Source organism: Sarcophilus harrisii, chromosome 4 (genome assembly GCF_902635505.1).
Source record: "Sarcophilus harrisii chromosome 4, mSarHar1.11, whole genome shotgun sequence".
In the NCBI taxonomy this organism is placed as follows: domain Eukaryota; kingdom Metazoa; phylum Chordata; class Mammalia; order Dasyuromorphia; family Dasyuridae; genus Sarcophilus; species Sarcophilus harrisii.
In genome coordinates, this window is record NC_045429.1 from 349,295,916 (window position 1) to 349,313,544 (window position 17,629).

General features: G+C 43.6%; 1 protein-coding gene across 5 annotated transcripts in view; it reads right to left on the reverse strand.

Annotated features, from left to right (window-relative positions):
- TSPOAP1 (TSPO associated protein 1) overlaps nucleotides 1-17,629 on the reverse strand; it is a 39,658-nt gene that overhangs the window by 20,013 nt on the left and 2,016 nt on the right. For 3 of the 5 annotated variants that reach the window (XM_031966473.1, XM_012548059.3, XM_031966475.1), the window contains exons 2-14: nucleotides 17,186-17,293; nucleotides 16,723-16,851; nucleotides 15,882-16,061; nucleotides 14,829-15,008; nucleotides 12,594-12,689; nucleotides 7,568-7,651; nucleotides 7,081-7,170; nucleotides 6,692-6,814; nucleotides 5,351-5,455; nucleotides 4,794-4,844; nucleotides 4,174-4,194; nucleotides 2,290-2,491; nucleotides 1,305-1,477 (exon numbers count right to left, since the gene is read on the reverse strand). In XM_031966473.1, coding sequence (XP_031822333.1) covers nucleotides 1,305-1,477; nucleotides 2,290-2,491; nucleotides 4,174-4,194; nucleotides 4,794-4,844; nucleotides 5,351-5,455; nucleotides 6,692-6,814; nucleotides 7,081-7,170; nucleotides 7,568-7,651; nucleotides 12,594-12,689; nucleotides 14,829-15,008; nucleotides 15,882-16,061; nucleotides 16,723-16,851; nucleotides 17,186-17,293 — 1,542 coding nt within the window. Of the gene's footprint in view, nucleotides 1-1,304; nucleotides 1,478-2,289; nucleotides 2,492-4,173; nucleotides 4,195-4,793; nucleotides 4,845-5,350; nucleotides 5,456-6,691; nucleotides 6,815-7,080; nucleotides 7,171-7,567; nucleotides 7,652-12,593; nucleotides 12,690-14,828; nucleotides 15,009-15,881; nucleotides 16,062-16,722; nucleotides 16,852-17,178; nucleotides 17,294-17,629 lie in introns of those variants that run through there. The other 2 variants (XM_031966477.1, XM_031966474.1) reach the window with 2 other exon arrangements.

Below are 17,629 nucleotides of genomic sequence, written 5' to 3' on the forward strand. Positions count from 1 at the left end.
GATTTTAAATGGGAACTAAAGGGTCATCCTATTCCAAAGGATTCTTAATCTTTTTTGGGTCATGGACTTCCCTTTGGTAGTCTAGTAAAACCTACAGACCCCTTTTCAGAATGTTTTTTAAATTTATAAAATAAAATACACAGGATATCAAAGGAAACCAATCATATAATTATGAAAAATATAGATATAATATCTAAATAAAAATTTTTATATTACTTTTTATATAATTTATAAAAATATATAATTTATTTTAAATATCTAATTATTAAAAATAATTATGAAGTATAATTATTTTTTAAAAAACAAGCTCACAAATTCCAGGTTTTAGAAACCCTAATTATAGGCTACTGAAAATAAAAATATAACTTTTTTCACTATCCACAGACTCCTTGTATGTATGTGGGATGAGGGGGAGGTCCATGGATCTCAGGTTATAAAATCTATTTTAAAGAACCTGGCCCAAAAGGGAAAGGATGAAAGTGAGAGGATGCATATTGACAAGAGACATAGTTACAGTTATACAATATTTCTCTCTGTGTGAAACATAGGACTGGGTGGACATAGATATGGTGAAGCAGAAAAATCAAGTGGGAGAGAAGTGATTTTGGCTTGCCATGACTCCATAATCCCCACCATTCCACAATGGGATGTTGCCACTTATACCTGAGCCTGGCATGAGATTTGGTAACTGGGAAACTTTTGTCTTCTATTAAAAGCCCTGAGAGGAAAAAGGATTATATGTTGGGAAGACAAAGGAAGTAGCAAATGGAATGAACAGATAGGATAACTGCAGATACCATAAATGGACAGTCTGCACCAAGAGGGAATTCTAGAGCTCAGAACAAAGAAGCCAGAAGTTTAAGTCTCAACTCCATCCCAGACCTAGTTTTCTACTTACTTTGGTCCTAGGAACAGGGAAATGCCCCTATATATGCATAGATACTCTTATTAATAGTCTCTCTGCAAGTATTCCTGGCGCCAAAGTGTCTCTATCCAGTCTAGTCCCCTGAGGCCTCAGGGGGTCCCCCAAGGATCAGGGCAAAAAGCAACCTGAGACAGGGCTACAACCCAACCTCTGAGGACAGGGAGGCTCATCTCTCATATCCTGAGGACATAACAGACTTCTGTCCCCAGCCCTCCAGCAGTGCAGCAAGGAGCAGTATACAACCTATCCTTCAGGACACCCCCAGAAGAAGAGAAATCATAGGAGACCCTTCACAGAAATATGGCTAGAATGCCAGGCTGAGGTTGCCAGGCTAAACTCCCTTTCTTAAGTATCAAATTGGGGCAGGATGGACACTGACCTCTGGCGTAGGACATGACTTGGGACTGTTATGAATAGATTCAGAGCGGGAAGAGTTGGAGAGAGACTCTGCTTTTTTGGCAGCCCTTCGTGGGGCCCCAGAGTGAGCGATAGAAACTGCATCTGGAGCTCTTGGGGCACCACGCCTGGGAGAACTGGGCAGGAGATCTGCATCTGGAGGAGAGATAGGAGATTTGAGAGAGAGAAGACAGTTGGTAGGCTGTGGTCTCTCCACACCCTGGGACTCCCATCCAAGAAAGTGGCTCTCACTTCAGGGTTCCCCCAAAAAGCAATGAAATGAGCTGGGGAGAAGAAAATACCTTGTCTTCCCCACACTTCACCTTCAATGTGGCTCTATGAGCTAAGAAGTCTGTGTTCACAGCTTTCCTGTGGCCTGAATATTTACCATAATTCCCAGGCTGCATTTGAGAAAATTCTTCCCTCCCAATCCATGTTCTCCTGCTCTTTCTCCCTCCCACATTTATTGGGAGAGGGGAGGAAGGGGTTTAGCTCTCCCACGCTGCCTATTCATCCAATGATTCCTCTTTAACTCCCAATAATGCTTTTGAACATGTTATCTGTCTATACACACCACAAGCTCCATAACTTCCCTTGTGCAAAAGGGTAGGGCTATTGCAAAAGAACAAGTGAGAGATTTGTGCCTGTGATAGAGACCAAGTTTCAACTGTCCTGGGTCTCAGCTTCTTCATCTTTGTAATGAGTAGAATGCCCATCGAATATATCTTCATAGAGCTATTATAAGGAGATCACTTTGTTAACCCTGAGGAAGGATGAAGGGACCTGTGGTTTCCTCAGATGTAGCAAGCACTTGGTGAGGAAATCACCATCTTCTCTGGAGCAATTTATAGTCTCACAGAGTTGTCTGGCTTAGAGGGCAAGCCCAGCCCTTAACCACTGTGCCACAGAGTCTCAAACATTCCAAAATAAGCAATCGGGTGGTTCATGCCATCATTTCAGTCCTGTACCTTTGGGGCTGGGCCCCCTGAAGGGCTGTGGGGTGGAGCAGCAGCAAGGAACAGGAGGTAGTTCAGTGCTGCTGGTACCCAGGGTTGAACTAAGCAGATCCAAGGGGCCTGGATGCATTCGGAAGGCCTGGAGCTCCTGAGCCAAGAGACTGAAGCGTTCTGTCTGGCTGCGGCACTGCTCCTCCAGCTCCCTCACCCGGGCCTGGGAAGCACAAGTCATGAGCCCCCAGCCCCCAGAGGGGGAAGGCAGCCTCTGTCCATCTGCCTCACCCCCAAAGAGAAATATCCCTTCCTTTTCTTGTCTCTTCTCCCCCAGCCTTAAGATGATATCCCTCCCCAAAACCATTTCTCAAAGGATTAAATGCCATTTTTCCTTTCTCAGTCTCTATTCTTAGCCCCCAAATCAGGGTAAGATACCAAGGAATGAGAGCTGGGGGTAGAATTTGGGGGCTCTAGATGTTTAGTCGAATGATGTACTGGAGGAGGGAGGGGAGAGTATACACCCTGGTGTCAAAGAATCTTGTTTCAAATCCTATCTCTGCTGCTTACTACTTGTGTGACTTTGAGCACATACCCTCTCTGGGCCTCAGTTTCTCCATCTGTACAATGAGGAATTTGGATTTCATGACCTCTTAAGACTTCCAGTTCTAGATTTAAAATCTTATCTTATCTTAAAATTTTATGGCATCCATCTGCACCCAGAGAGAGGACTATGGGGACTGAATGTAGATCACAAGATAGTATTTTCATGCTTGTTGTTGTTTGCTTGCATTTTGCTTTCTTTCTCATTTTTTTCTTTTTTATCTGATTTTTCTTTTGCAGCATAATTGTGGAAATATATATAATATAATAATATTTAACATATATTGGATTATTTGCCATCTAAGGGAGGAGATAGGGGTAAAGGAGGGAGAAAATTTTGAAATACAAGATTTTGCAAGAGGGAATGTTGAAAATTATCTATGCATATGTTTTGAAAGTAAAAAACTTTAATAATAAAAAAAGAAAAGAAAAAACCTTATGGCACCTCTATTCACAATCCTTATGCTGCTACCCTAGGAAACGTAATGATACTTTATAACATACATTTGTGCCTTCTGTTCTTCTAAGCCTTTTCCATGGTAAAATGGGACTGTTACCACCTTCCCTGCATTTCCTTCATCCCAATCAGTGTTAATTCTGGATTTTTCTCAGCTTTTCACCTTCCTACTGTTACTGACCCAAATCCCCTCCCACAGAGAAGGGAGAGGGAAGAAGGAGACTGGAGACCTAGAGGTGAGGGGTGGGGAATTCCATCTTCAAGATGACTCATAAAGATAATAATAAACCAAATGCTACTTCTATGTTTCCCCTTGGAGGACTATAGCCGGTAGCATAGAATCAAGACCTATGGAACTGGAAAGAATTAGAGAGACCACTTAGTCCAACTTTCTCATTTTATAGATGAGAAAATAGGGATTGGAGATTAAGAAAGACCAAGTCCCTTGACTGCCTGTTCAACACATTTTTCAAAGCATAGCACACTGCCTAGCGAGATTTGCTTCCAAATCCAATAATGAGATATCATGGGTGAACTTTTTGACAACCAGTCTTGAAAAACAGGGTGTCTTGGGTTTTGTTTTTTGGTCAGGGGCGGGGGAAGAGGGAGGATTTGAGGGAGGGGTTGGAGGGAATAGGATGGAATCAAGTTGACTCTTCATAAGGAAGAGGGAGTCAGCAGATTCTCTGATGATTTATGTAATCCCACCCCCACCTCTGGTTACTATGATGACCTCTTCTCTGAATCCCAAATGTGAGAGAAGATGCTCAAAGTCAGCTTGTGATAAATGAATAGGGAAAGTTTCCAGGGTAAAGTGGGAGCCAGCAGGTGAGAAAAAGGCATACCTGCATGGAATCCAAGGTAGACTGCAGCAGTAAAAGAAAGAGCAGAGGAGAGGTTAGAACCCCTCTGGCCCACACATTTGTTTATTAGCCCCATGGGGCAGGAAGAGAAGGGAGGAGGAGGGAGAAAGAAAAGGGGAGAATGGAAAGGAACCGGCCAGACTGCAATTCCAGGCAGGGCAACTCCCAGGACTGAGAGAGCAACTCCTAAAAGGAAAGGAGATGCCCAGAGGTGAGGGTAGCCCCATAAGGGGAGGTGGAAGAATCATAGCCCTGAGGGGAGGCAGCTTGGAACCACCCAGAAAGAGGCAACCCAGGTGAGACTATAGGAGGAGCTCTCTCCTCTTGCAGGTGGGAGCTAACATCCATCTCCTACCTCTGAGAAGCATATGGATTCTTGAGCCTCCCATCAGGTGACTTTCCCTCCTCACCCCAATACAATTCCCCCCATACATCAGACAGCATAGTTCTGTGTTTGACCCCTACCTCAGGCCCCAGTGGACACAAACATTATTTCCTAGAATTAATAGTCCACTTAAGGTTAGTATCCTACCAGGAAATTCCCATAGTCCTCCCTGCCCTTACCCTCCACTCCCAGCCACAGTCCCTGAAATGCCCATTACCTCCAAGAGCTGCACAGCCCCTTCATGTTCTCTCTTGGCCTGGGCTTGGGCCTGTGGGCAGGAGTCAGAGGTTATAGAGGTATTAGGGAAGAGGGAGCAAGGGGAAAAGAAAAAAGGAAATGGAGGGAGGGGGAACCAAGGAGAAAGGAAGCACAGAATGGGAGAGACAGGGAACTGGAGAAAAGAGAGAATAAGTCAGGAAAGGGGAAGGGAGGAAAAAGAAGGGTAGTCTAAAGAAAATTAATATCACCTACATATCCTCTCCAGGAAATGGAAGGGCCTAATCCAATAATCAGGTCCAGGACCCCAACTTTACTATATTAACCCCATCCCAAAGGGTAAAGTTCTTCTTGGAGACCTAAGATTGGTACAAAGGGAGATAATTGCCCTTTCCCCTTTGCTTGGTGGGGGAAATACATCAAAGCTCTATGGTGCAATCTGATACTGTTTCCTTCATTCCTAGCCCTAGCTTTCTCTTTTCCTCATTCCTGTCTTCCTAAATGATGCTATTTAACCAGCTTAGCCTCAGTCTTCATCATAGAGATCCTTCTCCCTACCTGCTGCAGCCTCAGGACCTCTTCTTGCTTCTCCTGCAAACCTATCCGGGCCTGCTCATGCTCCAATTCCAGCTGCTGCCTCCTCTGGGCCACCTCTCGCATATGCTGGAACATACAGAGCCCCCATGACTGAGTTCATCCCTGTTGACCCTCAGCCCTGTGCCTTATTTTTTTAGTTTAGCTGAGGCAAAATAAATTTTTGCATGGACCTCTTTGAGAAGGAAGGTCAAACAACAAACAGCAGTACCTTATTTTAAATCTGTGTGAATCTGTTACTTATTTTAAATCTGTGTGAATCTGTTTCAGATATATTTCTTTGTTAAGAAGATTATTGTTAACAAGATATTGTTATATCTCATTGAATTCTGCTTTCTAATTCAATCTGCCATCCATTTCCATTTCATGGGTTAGTTCATCCCATTCATATTCACAGTTCTACTTATTTATGGTACTATTCACCTCCATCCTTTTCTCCAGAAATCTCTCCTCTCTTACCACCACTCCCCCTTGACCAAGAAGAAAGTGGCAAGAGAAGAATGAGTTTAGCTACAGTGCTCTATTCTTTATATAATCTGCTTTTATGTATGTCCCATCCCCTCTCTTCTCATCCATTCATAGCTTCTTAGTGTCTTTTCTTTTTACTTTTAAAACCTCATTTTAGTGGAAATGGTTAATATGATTGCACGTGAATAACATATATTGAATTTCTTGCCTTCTTGGAGGAAGAGGAGAAAAGGAGGGAGAAAAAACAGAAATCAAAATTATATAAAGGTAAATGTTGAAAACTAAAAGAGAAATTGCATGTAAAATTGACTGCTATTGGAGTATGCAGCCTTATGGGTATGTGCTTGTACTAAATGAAAATTTTTTTAAATGAAGTCTGCATTAAGTTTATTAAATAACTTCAATTTATGGACCAAAAAACCCATCTCATTTTAAAATCTTTAAGTTTTTTTTAAAATTATGACTAATCTTTCCTTAAATAAGTCTTCTTCTTTTCCCTTCTTCTATCTCTATTCTCAATGTTTCTCTGAATTGACTCAATTCTATACCAAACCCGTGTGTGTGTGTGTGTGTGTGTGTGTGTGTGTGTGTGTTCTATCCTCCTTTGACTAGGTCAGATGAAAGCATGGTACTGCTTCCTCCTACTCTGCCATTTGCCAATCCTTAATCCCCCTCAGCCTTAGGCTTTTTTTCCCTTACAAAAAATCCACCAACATCCTCTCAAATTCCCTGAACACCAGTACTCTTAATGTTCCCCAGCTCTTCCTTTCCTACTATCCTTATTCCCTATACTTCGGCTTTCCTTCTCTTGCTCCCCTATCATGTTCCTCAACTTACCTTCAGCACTTGCTCTAGGCTCTCCAGCTTGCTCTGGAGTCCCTGGCTCTTCCGAAGGGCCGAGTCCCTCTCTTCTGTCACCCCCTGGAGCTGGCCCCTCAGCTCTGCATTCTCAGATTCCACCTGGACAGAGGGGGAGACAGAAAGACCTTAAGCCCTCAGTGGAGCTAGGAATCCAGGGAGAGGAGAAATGGGGAATTGTTGTCCACATAGGGGTCTCCACCTCCTGGCCAAATCGGAAGTAAGATGATGGCTTCTATAGCCTCCCAATTCTCCCAACACCCAAGCTTTATTCTCCCATAGCTCAACAGCCTAGCCTGGAATGAAACATGGAGAGGAAGGGGAAAGATGCTCAGGCCTCCCCACTTTCCCCTATGTAAGGCTGGCACCTCCTCCTTTGCCGAGGCTCTTCCACTGAGCCTAGAATTCTCCTCCACCAAGCGGGCATTCTCACTCTGTGCCTTCCGCAGCTGGAGTTCCTAGAAGAAGTGAAGACAAAGAGCCATGGCCACCTGCTGGGGCTTCCAACCCCCCACCCATCCCCCACACACTTACATTAGCCTTCTCTCACTATGAACTCTTTGGATCCTATGTTGTCATGAGTAGAATTCCCCCCCCCATGTTCCCAGTTAAGTTCCTGTCCACCCCACTCCACCCAACCTCACACCCACAGCCCCAAATCTAGAAAGAAGGGAACTGAAATCCAGAGAAGCCAGATAAGAGGCAAAACTCAAACTCAGAGTTCTGATTCTACATCCAAAGGTGAAGATGGTTTAGAAGAAGCAGGGGATAGATGGGATGAAGACTTTCCCACTAAAAATACTTATTCCCATGTACTGGCTAGGACACACTGCCTGGCCTTATTGTCCTGCTCACCAACTCCTCACATCGCCTCTGCTTCTTCCTCACTTCATGCTCAAGGGTCTCCCATTTCTTCCGCTTCTTGCCAAGTTCTAATTCCTGTAGAAATAAAAAAAAATGGGTTCCCATCTGGAAGGAGGGGCTCTTCTGCCAGCAACACCTGGAAACCTCCCACCTGAGGGTCTCAGATAGCACCCACTTTCTCTCTGATCACCCCTAGCCCTGGCCACCTCTGTTTTAATTGAACAGTCTGAAACATTGAGGTTCTGACCCCACTCTGATGCACTCTCTGTGCTAACCTGTCCCTATGGTTCATATCCCTGGAGGACATTAGCCCTGATCATAAGCTTAGGGTTAGTCCTACCTCCTAATACCCCTACTATACCCTTACTATAAAGAAGCACCCAACTTGGGATGAGACCTGGGATATCAGGTTTCTTCTTTTGTTAGCAGATTACTTACTAGCATACTCAGAAAAAATATTGTGTTGTTAATTTTGTGTTGGGATTTTTTCCCCATTAAGAATACCCTCTATTAATACCATCTACTAATTCTGATCGGTACCTGCTCTGTCTCTTACAGAGAGTTTCCTGAGTCCCTAAGACATTAAACCATTCCCCAGAATCGTCATGAGTCAGAGGCAAGACCCCAAGCCAGCTCTTCCTGATTTTAAGATGCTCCTCAATCTAATATTCCCATGCTGCCTTTCTCTGAAAAGGAGTCATATCAAAGCTATGATAATGGCCCTGAGTGGCATCTTTGCTTATTGACCTGTCCAAGATGGATCATAGGACATAAATGAAGGCTTAAAAGGGATAGCGGAGCCATCTAATCCAAACTCTCATTTTACCAAGGAATTTCTATAAGGGCAGTGGAAAAGCAGGCCTCTGAAGGCAGCAGTTGGTCTTTGCTGAAAATGTTATTGTTCCTCCTACCTTGAAATGAGCAGCCTAATTAACCCTCTGCCTAACTATTTTTCCCTTTAGTTCCTATGAAGACACAATGGACAAACTGACAACTTTAAAACCAAGTTTCATCTAGAATTAAAGGACATAATAATATATATTATAATATAATATAAATTAGACGAGGAGGGAAAAAAAATCTCTGAGATCAGTCAAGGAAATTAGGACCAGAAGGGGGAAAAAATCTCTGAGATTGGTCTAATCCCAGACCATGAATTTGGCAAAACAAAGTCTCACTGTAGAACTGTTATTTGAATAGTTGTTCAACCCTGCCTCATGTCCTTTTCCAAACTAAATGTAAATTCTTCTTGAAAATACCCAAGTGCTCTATAATGATCTTTTGTACAGCTAATGAGTACATAGAGAAGTAACAAACTGTCCAGGCCAGATCCACTGTACCTAAAAGAGATAGTCTCTGCCAAGAATTCTTGTATACATCTCTACTACAATAAAGTGACAATGACATCTATGTTTTCTGCAGTCAACATATGTTGAATAGAATCCGTTTCCTTTCTCTTGCTGATATTTCTTGTTTTGAGAAGGATGATTTTATGTTTTACAGGTTTATTTCTTTCCTGCTCTCTTTGTTGCTACTTCTTGTTTTTTGGGGGGGAGGACACATTCATGTGTAACTTTTGTTTTCTCTTTCTCTCTCCTTTTCCCTCTCCCCCTTTTCCTCCCTCTCTCCCTGTCTGTCTCTGTCTGTCTTTCTGTGTGTATGTGTATCTCTCCCTGTCTGTCTTTGTCTCTGTTTTCCTCTCTTCTGTGTGTGTGTCTTTCTCTGTCTCTGCCTTTATCTCTCTCTCTCTCTCTCTCTCTCTCTCTCTCTCTCTCTCTCTCTCTCTCTGCCTCTCTGTCTCTGTGCCTCTTATCTTTGTCTTTGTCTCTCTCTCTCTGTCTCTATCTGTCTCTTGCTCCCTCTCTCTCTCTCTTTCCCTCTTTTTCTTTTCCTTTTATCCCCCCAATAGTCTTTCTTTTTCTCAACACTTTCTTACTTTTTCCTAAGGCTAAGAAACTCTCTTGCTGTTTTTCTTCCCTCTGAATAGGATCTCCAAAGCTGAATAGGATCAGCACGAATGGGCTAGAGGGGCCCTTGGATAAATATCTTCTTTGCTTTGTCCTCTGTTCTGCTGAAAGACATTATGGTATAGTGTTTAAGCGCAAAGCCAAAAAGACATAGGCTCCATGTAGCTGCTATTTGTACATACTCTTCATCACTGAACCTCTAGGCATGGGCCCCAAGCTGTTAACAGTCTTAAGATCTGTTTTGGTGGAAGGAATTTCCTCTAGCAAAATCTCTATACCAAAAACAAACAAACAAAAAAAACAAAAACAAAAACAGATCTACCCCTACCCTTTATCTTCCCCAAAGTACTTTGACAGCCAGCTATAGCATCCATATATGTCCCAATATTCTCTGTGTGTTCTCTCTCTTTGATGAATCCTATTCATCTGCCCCATGTCTCTTGTCTTCTTTCAACATGAGATCTGCTTCATTTTCTATTAAAAGCTATTAAAAGGAAGAAGATCTAAATCTCATTTTGGAGAATGGTTTGCATACTCGCCTAAAATTTCCCCAATATGATCGTGTATATTTTTATTCCCTCTAACAAATTTACAGAAGCCGCAAAGCTCTGCTCCACCTCTAACACATACTGGCTGCATGACCCTGACAAACAGTTAACCTCCCAAGGCCCACCCAGGGCAACTTTCTCAGAATCTATTGGAGGCTAGTTGCTGATCTGTTTTAGTGGAAGGAGTTACCTCACCTGGAGTTCCTTATAAGCAGGGAAATCACAAGCCCAGTCTCAAAAAATAAACACACTCCTGTTTTCAAAGAAAACCTGTGTGAGTTGTTGTGTGTAAGCTAAGAAGACTCTTGCCAGCACTGAAAGATCTAAGGTCATTAGACTCTTGGAATATAGGTAAGCTGGAGTTCTTAACCTAGAGTCTATGGGTAGATTCCAGGAGATCCATTACATCTTTGTTTTCACTAATTTGTAACTGACCAGTAATGATTTCCTTCAGTTATGAATGTAGACAATAAAATATGGTTCTGAGAAGGGGCTCACAGACTTTGCTAAATGGCCAGAAGAGAACATGACACAGAAAAGGTTTAAAATTCCTGGTTTAAATGAAACTTAGATGTCCATAATAGAAGTTTCCATCATGGTCCCTTTTCTATCCACAGAAACTTGTCTTTTATAGAATTTAGACCAAACTTCAGCCAACCCAGCTACTATAGTTATCTTTTCCACATTGCAACTTTCCCTGAATCAGTTTCAATATATTGTGGTTCAACATAAGAAATTAAATGGGAATTTTTAAAAGACTTTTGCAGAAGTTGCAAATGACACATAAAGATCATCAGATAGTACAGAAAAAAACTTTAGAATTCAGAAATGCATAATATAGCATAGCATTATATAATATCAACATATTTTACTTTTTAATGATTCAGAAATCTTCTCTAATGTAAAGGGAGTGCCAAAAAAATTTATGTGGATTTTCTAGATTGCAGGACTACCACACCTCAAATCCCTTATGATATGGAAAGGATAACTGTACACAATTGTACTTACCAATTCTACAATTGTAGATGTCCCATTTGGAATTCTGATCATAGTAATTATATGTGGATTTTTATAGCAATTTAAGCTCCGTAAAACACTTCCCTCACAACAATCCTGTTACCTTAATGTGAAATCAGTCTGGAAATATAGGGGCCAGAGTGGGGTAGCTTCTAATGTCAAACCCAAGAGTGATTTTGCTTTATTACTCTAAAGGCTAATCTGAATTGGTGAAGCTTTTTGAGAAGAGTAAGTCCATAAGAACTGAATTTTAGGACTATCATTACAACCCTCATCTTGGATCCTCAGGTAAGGACCTGAGGTTTTGAGAAGCTGTATAATGTGCTCATGTTCACATAGTTATTGGGAGTCTGGGGCAGTATTCAAACTCAGGGCTCCTGATTCTTATCATCTATTCCAATATACCAATTTGCCTCCTCTCAAATAGTATCAGAGGTTGTTTGGAGTTAGAAAAAACTTTTAAAGGCTTTGAGTCTACCCATCTCTCTTAGAGACATGGAAACTGAATAACTTCCCAGGGCCACATAGATAAGTAAGCAGCATAACATAACTCAAATCTGTAGCAGAATCTGTAGGGACCTAAGACCTCTGACACCAACTTCATATTGAATTCTGCTCTTTCCTTTTTAGGGGAAAGAAGGAATGAACAGAGCTGGAGAGAAAAAGAGTCTAGACCTCATAAGAAACTCCTGGTGTGGAAACTTCCTTCCTGACACTGATCGATACCTCATAACTTTGAACAAATAAACTACATAGTTTTCTACCAAAATAATAAATGAATTTGAACCTCACACAATCAGTCAAAAGTATTTGCTACTCTCCTTGAAGTTTCCCTTATTACCTAAAAGGACCATGCCTCAGATTCACAGGAATAATGGCTTTTTCTTCTGACTTCTGACAGCAGGCATGGTAAATGATCTAAGACTGGGACTAGAGAATGGTCCTATTTCTGTCTGAGGTCATTTTTTTAAGGTTGGAGTAGAGAAAAGATATGACAGAGGTAAGGAAAAGAAGAGCAGGGACCTCAGAGAAAATTGGCCACACAAGATTATCCCATGGATAAGAGCTTTCTTTCTAAAATCCCGATAGAATGAAGATACAGTTGTCCCCTTTAGGCCCTGCTTTGGATGCCTCTGGGCATCCATGTTGCCATAAACAAGAAAAAGTATGAGAGGTCCATGATGGACCCCATATCACTATACCATTACTCAGATAAATAGATCCATTCTCAGGGACCCTGAGATGTTAAGTGATTTGCAAAGATCACACAGTCAGCATGCCAGAAGCAGGACATAGCAACCAGGATCAGAATTCTGAGACACTCTATCCACTATTACAAGTCCCTCTCTAAACTTTCAAATCCAAATGAATTGGGGTTGGAAATGCAAAGTCAGAGCTCTGTTCCCAACACCTCAAAAAATCAGTATAACTAGACCCAACCACCTGAATCACCCCCAAAGTTCACAAGGGTCCCACAAAGCTCACCAATTGCTTGACTCTCTGCTGGTTTTCTGGCTCTGCTAATGAGACCCCCTCCAGCAGGATATCGACGTCATCCTGAGGTCTACCCAAAGGCACTGCCTGGAAATGGCCAGAAGAATTTGACCCTTCCTGCAGAGCAAGCTGGTTTTTTAACCAGTCTGCTCTGTCCATGTCCAGCCTGAACCTGTAAAGTTCTGACCAGATCCTAAAGGCAATATGAGGTCATCCATTTAGGATTAGAGAAAGGGAAGAAAAACTCATTCTCTCCTAGTTTTCATCCATTACTGTCTGTGTGACCTCCAATGAGACACTTTTCTTCTTTGGATCTCATATTTCCCATCTCCCTTGAATAGGATGCCCTACTCTTTCTCCTAGAGCAGTAGGAGGCATAAGTGCTTTGAGATCCTGAAAAGTACTTTGGGTCCTGAGAGACCATTCTTGCTATCCAGGCCACTGTTTCCCATTTTAGCTGTTTTTTTTTTTTCTTGTCCCCGCCCCCTAACCTGTATTAAATAGGATTCTGTCCTCTACTAAGTGCCCTTCAGCAGACAATAGAGAATTTGGAGTATGATTCACCTGCCATTTCAAAGCTTTGGGACCCTGGTTGAGGGAGATAGATCATTCAGACATCAAATGGAAGGGTCAATTAATAATAACAGCTAACATTTATGTAGCATTTTAAGGTTTGCAAAGTGCTTTATATATGTTAATTTATCTGATCCTCACAACAACCCTTAGAGGTAGGTGTTATTATTATTATTATTATTAATTTTACAGATGAATAAACTGAAGCTACAGAAGCTAAGTTACCTGCCCAAGGTCACACTGATAGTAACTGTCTGAATCAGAACTCAAGTTCAGGTCACTCTGATTATGGTCCCATACTCTATCCAAGACATAGCTAGACTTACCACTTTCCAATCCTTGCCTTCCACCACTACTTCTTTTTCCCCCTCACTCCACCTCCCTTCCTGAATCAGATCTCCCCTTGTTCAGGACCACTACCCTACTTCCCCAGAGTACAGGTCCAGCCCTAATCAAACACCTAGGGAGTAAAGATCTGGATTAAGCATCTATTTTCTCTTCACCCAGCTTGATCACCATGGGGTTAATGATATGCCAAGTCTAACTCAGTAAGAAGATGAGAGTAAACAGAGTTGGACTTTTTCTTTGGGGAGCCTGCCACATCCCCTCCCTTTAGCTCCCACCAGGTCTCCAAAGCTTTTGGTCCTAACTATGTCCCTTTCTTGCCCCTCAGCTCCTGTGAGACATAAGAGCAGGGGGAACCTTCAGGCTTTTAAAAAAGGTTAGAATCTGATATGAGACTCAGGTCCTCCTCCAGCCCACTCAAGCTATCCCTTAACCTCACCAGCTCCTTCCCTATCACTATCTAGTCCCCTCAGCGTTTGCCTAGCCCTCTGCCCCACAGGCTCCTGAATCTGCAGGGGAGCTGGTATCATTGTTCCTAGGAGATCGGCTCCTACCTGGAGCTGTGACTGAGGATAGGATGGGGCACGGGGCGAATGCCCCTCGGGGCACTTGTGCCAAAGATGCCTGGGTAACTGCAGGGAGCCAGGCCACTGGTGCTGAAGGAAGCGTCCAAGGCAGCAGGCTCAGCCCCGGAGAGTGGCTACCACGGCAACCAGAGGGATTTACTGGGCTATACCACTCAGCTGGGGGTGAGGGGGGGGAGGGAGGAGAAAGAAGGACAGAGGCCCGACTGGTACAATTCAGCTCCGCTACTGGAAGGTTGGGAATGAGCACATAGCAACTTCTAACCATGGCTGAACAGAGAGAATCTAGACTGGAGGATGTCTGGGACTTCTCCCCTCCTGGTGTAAGGTTTGCTACAGAGGGGCTCACCAGAGCAAATTATCTTGGAGTAACTAGGAATGGGAAGATGGAAAAAGAAGATCTAGCTGGAATTATAAGACTGGACCTCAGAGAAGCAGGGAAGATGTCAGAGAATGAAAACCAGAGTCCTTTGAAGAAATCAGAAGGGGTAGACAGGAGGGAGTGAGCAAGGTGTTGCTGCGTTGAAGCATGCTACTCTGTCCTGTTTTGTAATTCTCCTCCATTTCCTTAAGGGAGCTGATGTCATCTCTTCTTTCCTCCAAAGTAGGAGGCTGGCAGGATCCCAGGGCTTTCCCCTTCTTCCACCTGGTCTTCTTACCTGAGGAGATGGGGAGCCTTATTGATATCCCACCCCAAGGTCTGCCTCCTGCTCAGGGTTCTCACCTCCCCAGGGGCGCCAGGGGCAGGGGGCAGCACAGCAGTGTCCAGGGGGCTGGGAGATCCTGTCAGGGAGACCTCCTGCATATTTTTCAGGGCGATCTGTCGCTGCAGCCTCAGAACTTCCTGCTGGGACTCCCGCAGAAGACGGTCAAAGTCCCACACATTCAGCCACTTTGGGCCCTCCTGTCACACAGAATCCAGGTACCATCAGCAGAGTGAGCAGACCAAGTCTCAGGCCTTGCCCACCCCCACCCTCCAAACCTTCATTTCTCATGAATTCTACTCCAGTTGCCAGACACCACAGTCCATTTTCTCAATTATCCTCATACCCTAAGACTCTGCCTTCTTTTAGGCATCTCAATTCAACTGCCGCTCTTTCCCCAGTCTCAGGGAGGTTTCTCACAGCTGTGAACCCCACTCTGATTTTCACAAGCCATATAAGACAGGAAAGCTTGGCAGGTGGTCCAGGATTTTGCCCAATGAGCGACAGGAGTGTTCATAAGTTCACATCTACATATAGCTTCCTCCACATCCATATATGTAAATATAGTCACACACACATATATACACATACATATGTATGTATATATGTATCCATGCTTGTGTATATGTATATATGTACTCTTATAATTTTGTCCTAATTACATACATGTATTTGCATGTACATATCTGCTTTTAGCTACATTGGCAACATTCATATATAGGCATCAGCAAAATGCACATATGCATGAATTTATACTCATGTATCCAGCAAGTTTAATGCTTATCAATCCCCCAGGAGCAAGGCTCATTATTCCCCCATGGCTCAAGGCCCTCCTTTTCTCCCTTCCCACTTGGATTGTTGCTGAGAGAACCCACTCCCCAGCATTCTCCATCTTCTACCAACCTTTGCATCTCATTAGCATCTCACCAGCATCCTAATTATAAAATAGGCCCTAAGCAGAATTAAGGGAATGAGAGGACATGTCTTGGTGGGAACATGAGAGTAAAAGGGACGAAGAACCAATCAGGGGAGTAGGGTCTATTCTGTGCTCATCCCACCCATGCCCACCATACCTTGCCCTCAGAGCCGAGTCGTACTTGAAGTTCCTGACACTTTCTCTGCAGGTGAGCAATTTGCTTGTCCTTGGCCAAGAGGGCACTAGCTGTCTCACTGAGGTCACGGGCTCGTTGGCTGGCCAAGACCTTCCTGGCCAGCTCCAGGCTGGCACCTGGACGGGGCATGGGAGCATTCACCTGTCCAAGAGCAAGGCATATGGCCAAGAATTTTCTTGTTAGAACCTGGCTCCTTCTCTCCCTTGCCCTCCCCAAGCCCCAAATAAGAGAAAAGGTAAAGGCAATATGAGAATCTGAAGGTTTTTGGTTTAAATTGAAGACAGCCCCCACTGGCTCCCCCAGAATGAATTCTTATTGGACTCTGATGTGTGTGGAATTCCCAGAATGATGATACTCAAATTCCATGTTAAGGATGAGGACTTCCCCACATGCTAAGTAGGATCGAAAGAGTTAATGAAGCAATAACTGAGCTTGAGAACAGCTGGGAAGCTAGAACAGCTAAAATAGGACTGCCACACTGATGGGTACCCCACTACACAAATACACACACATATTCAGGAGTACTCAGCAGACCTCAGCATCAGAACCAACTTACATGAGAATCTCGGCACCCTACTTCCAAGTGTTGGGTGGGGGAAGAGATTCTGTCTCCTGACACTACAGACTCCTAGATTTTATCACTGTTCAATTTTGCTACTTCTCATTATCTGGATTTCTCTAGTGTCCCCCAGTCTCCTAATTCTGTATTTTTCTTAGTCCTCCAATCTCCAGGGTTAGCACCACTCCTATGCCCAGCTCCCCAGCCATCCACTGTCTTATTCCCCCAGCCACTTGCCCTCACCATGAGTAGGTTGGCCTCCTGAAGCTTGTGGGCCCTCTCTTCTAGACGTTTGGCAATGACTGCCAGTTCTGCATTCTTCCTCTTCAATCTCCTCACCTTCTCCTCTGTCTCAGGGAAGCTGCTCTTTCGCTGGGAGTAGATCCAAGATTGAATAGAATGGAGAGATCTCTGAGCATCCAGACGTGCCAACTAACTCCTATACTAATCCCCTAGTTTCCCACCTCCAGCTCCAAGGCTCTATGGGAGTTGGAGTCAAGAGCTCACCCTCTCTGGGCCTTGAAAGAGGGAAGAAATATCTGTCTCCAAAGGGAGACATCCCTCCAAAAGATGGGGACTAAAAAGTTCTATTCTAAAAAGCCTATTTTTGATTTTCCACCACCATTCCTTGCCACCCATTCCCACCTCAAAGCCCTTTCCTTCCTCCCCAGTACTGCCCCATGCTCAGGTTCCTCCAACCTCTCACCAGCTGTTGGTTCTCTTCCTTCAGGATGGCACATCGACGCTGCATTTCACCCAGAGCCCTCAGCAGCTCCATATTAGGCCTCACCCCACAACCTGAATCCAACCAGGTCTGACAGAGGGAGAGGAGAAGGCATGCAAGCCTCAGAGAGAGCCCCTCCCTCAGCAGCCAGGTTGTTCCCCATTCCAAACACCACCACCACCTTTTACTTGTGGAATAAGAGTTCTTAACCTTGTGTCTGTGAATAGATCAGAAGGGGGGGTGTCTATGAAATAGGAAGAAGAAATAGGAAGCTAATTTCCAATAAAATTTAGCATTTCCTTCAATTCTTTCAAAACATGATTCTGAAGAGCCCTTAGGTTTTAGCTGATTGCTAAGAGGGTCCATGACACAAAAATGGTTAAGAACTCCTCACATGGAGTTAAAGAAATAGGGGACAGGAGGGGG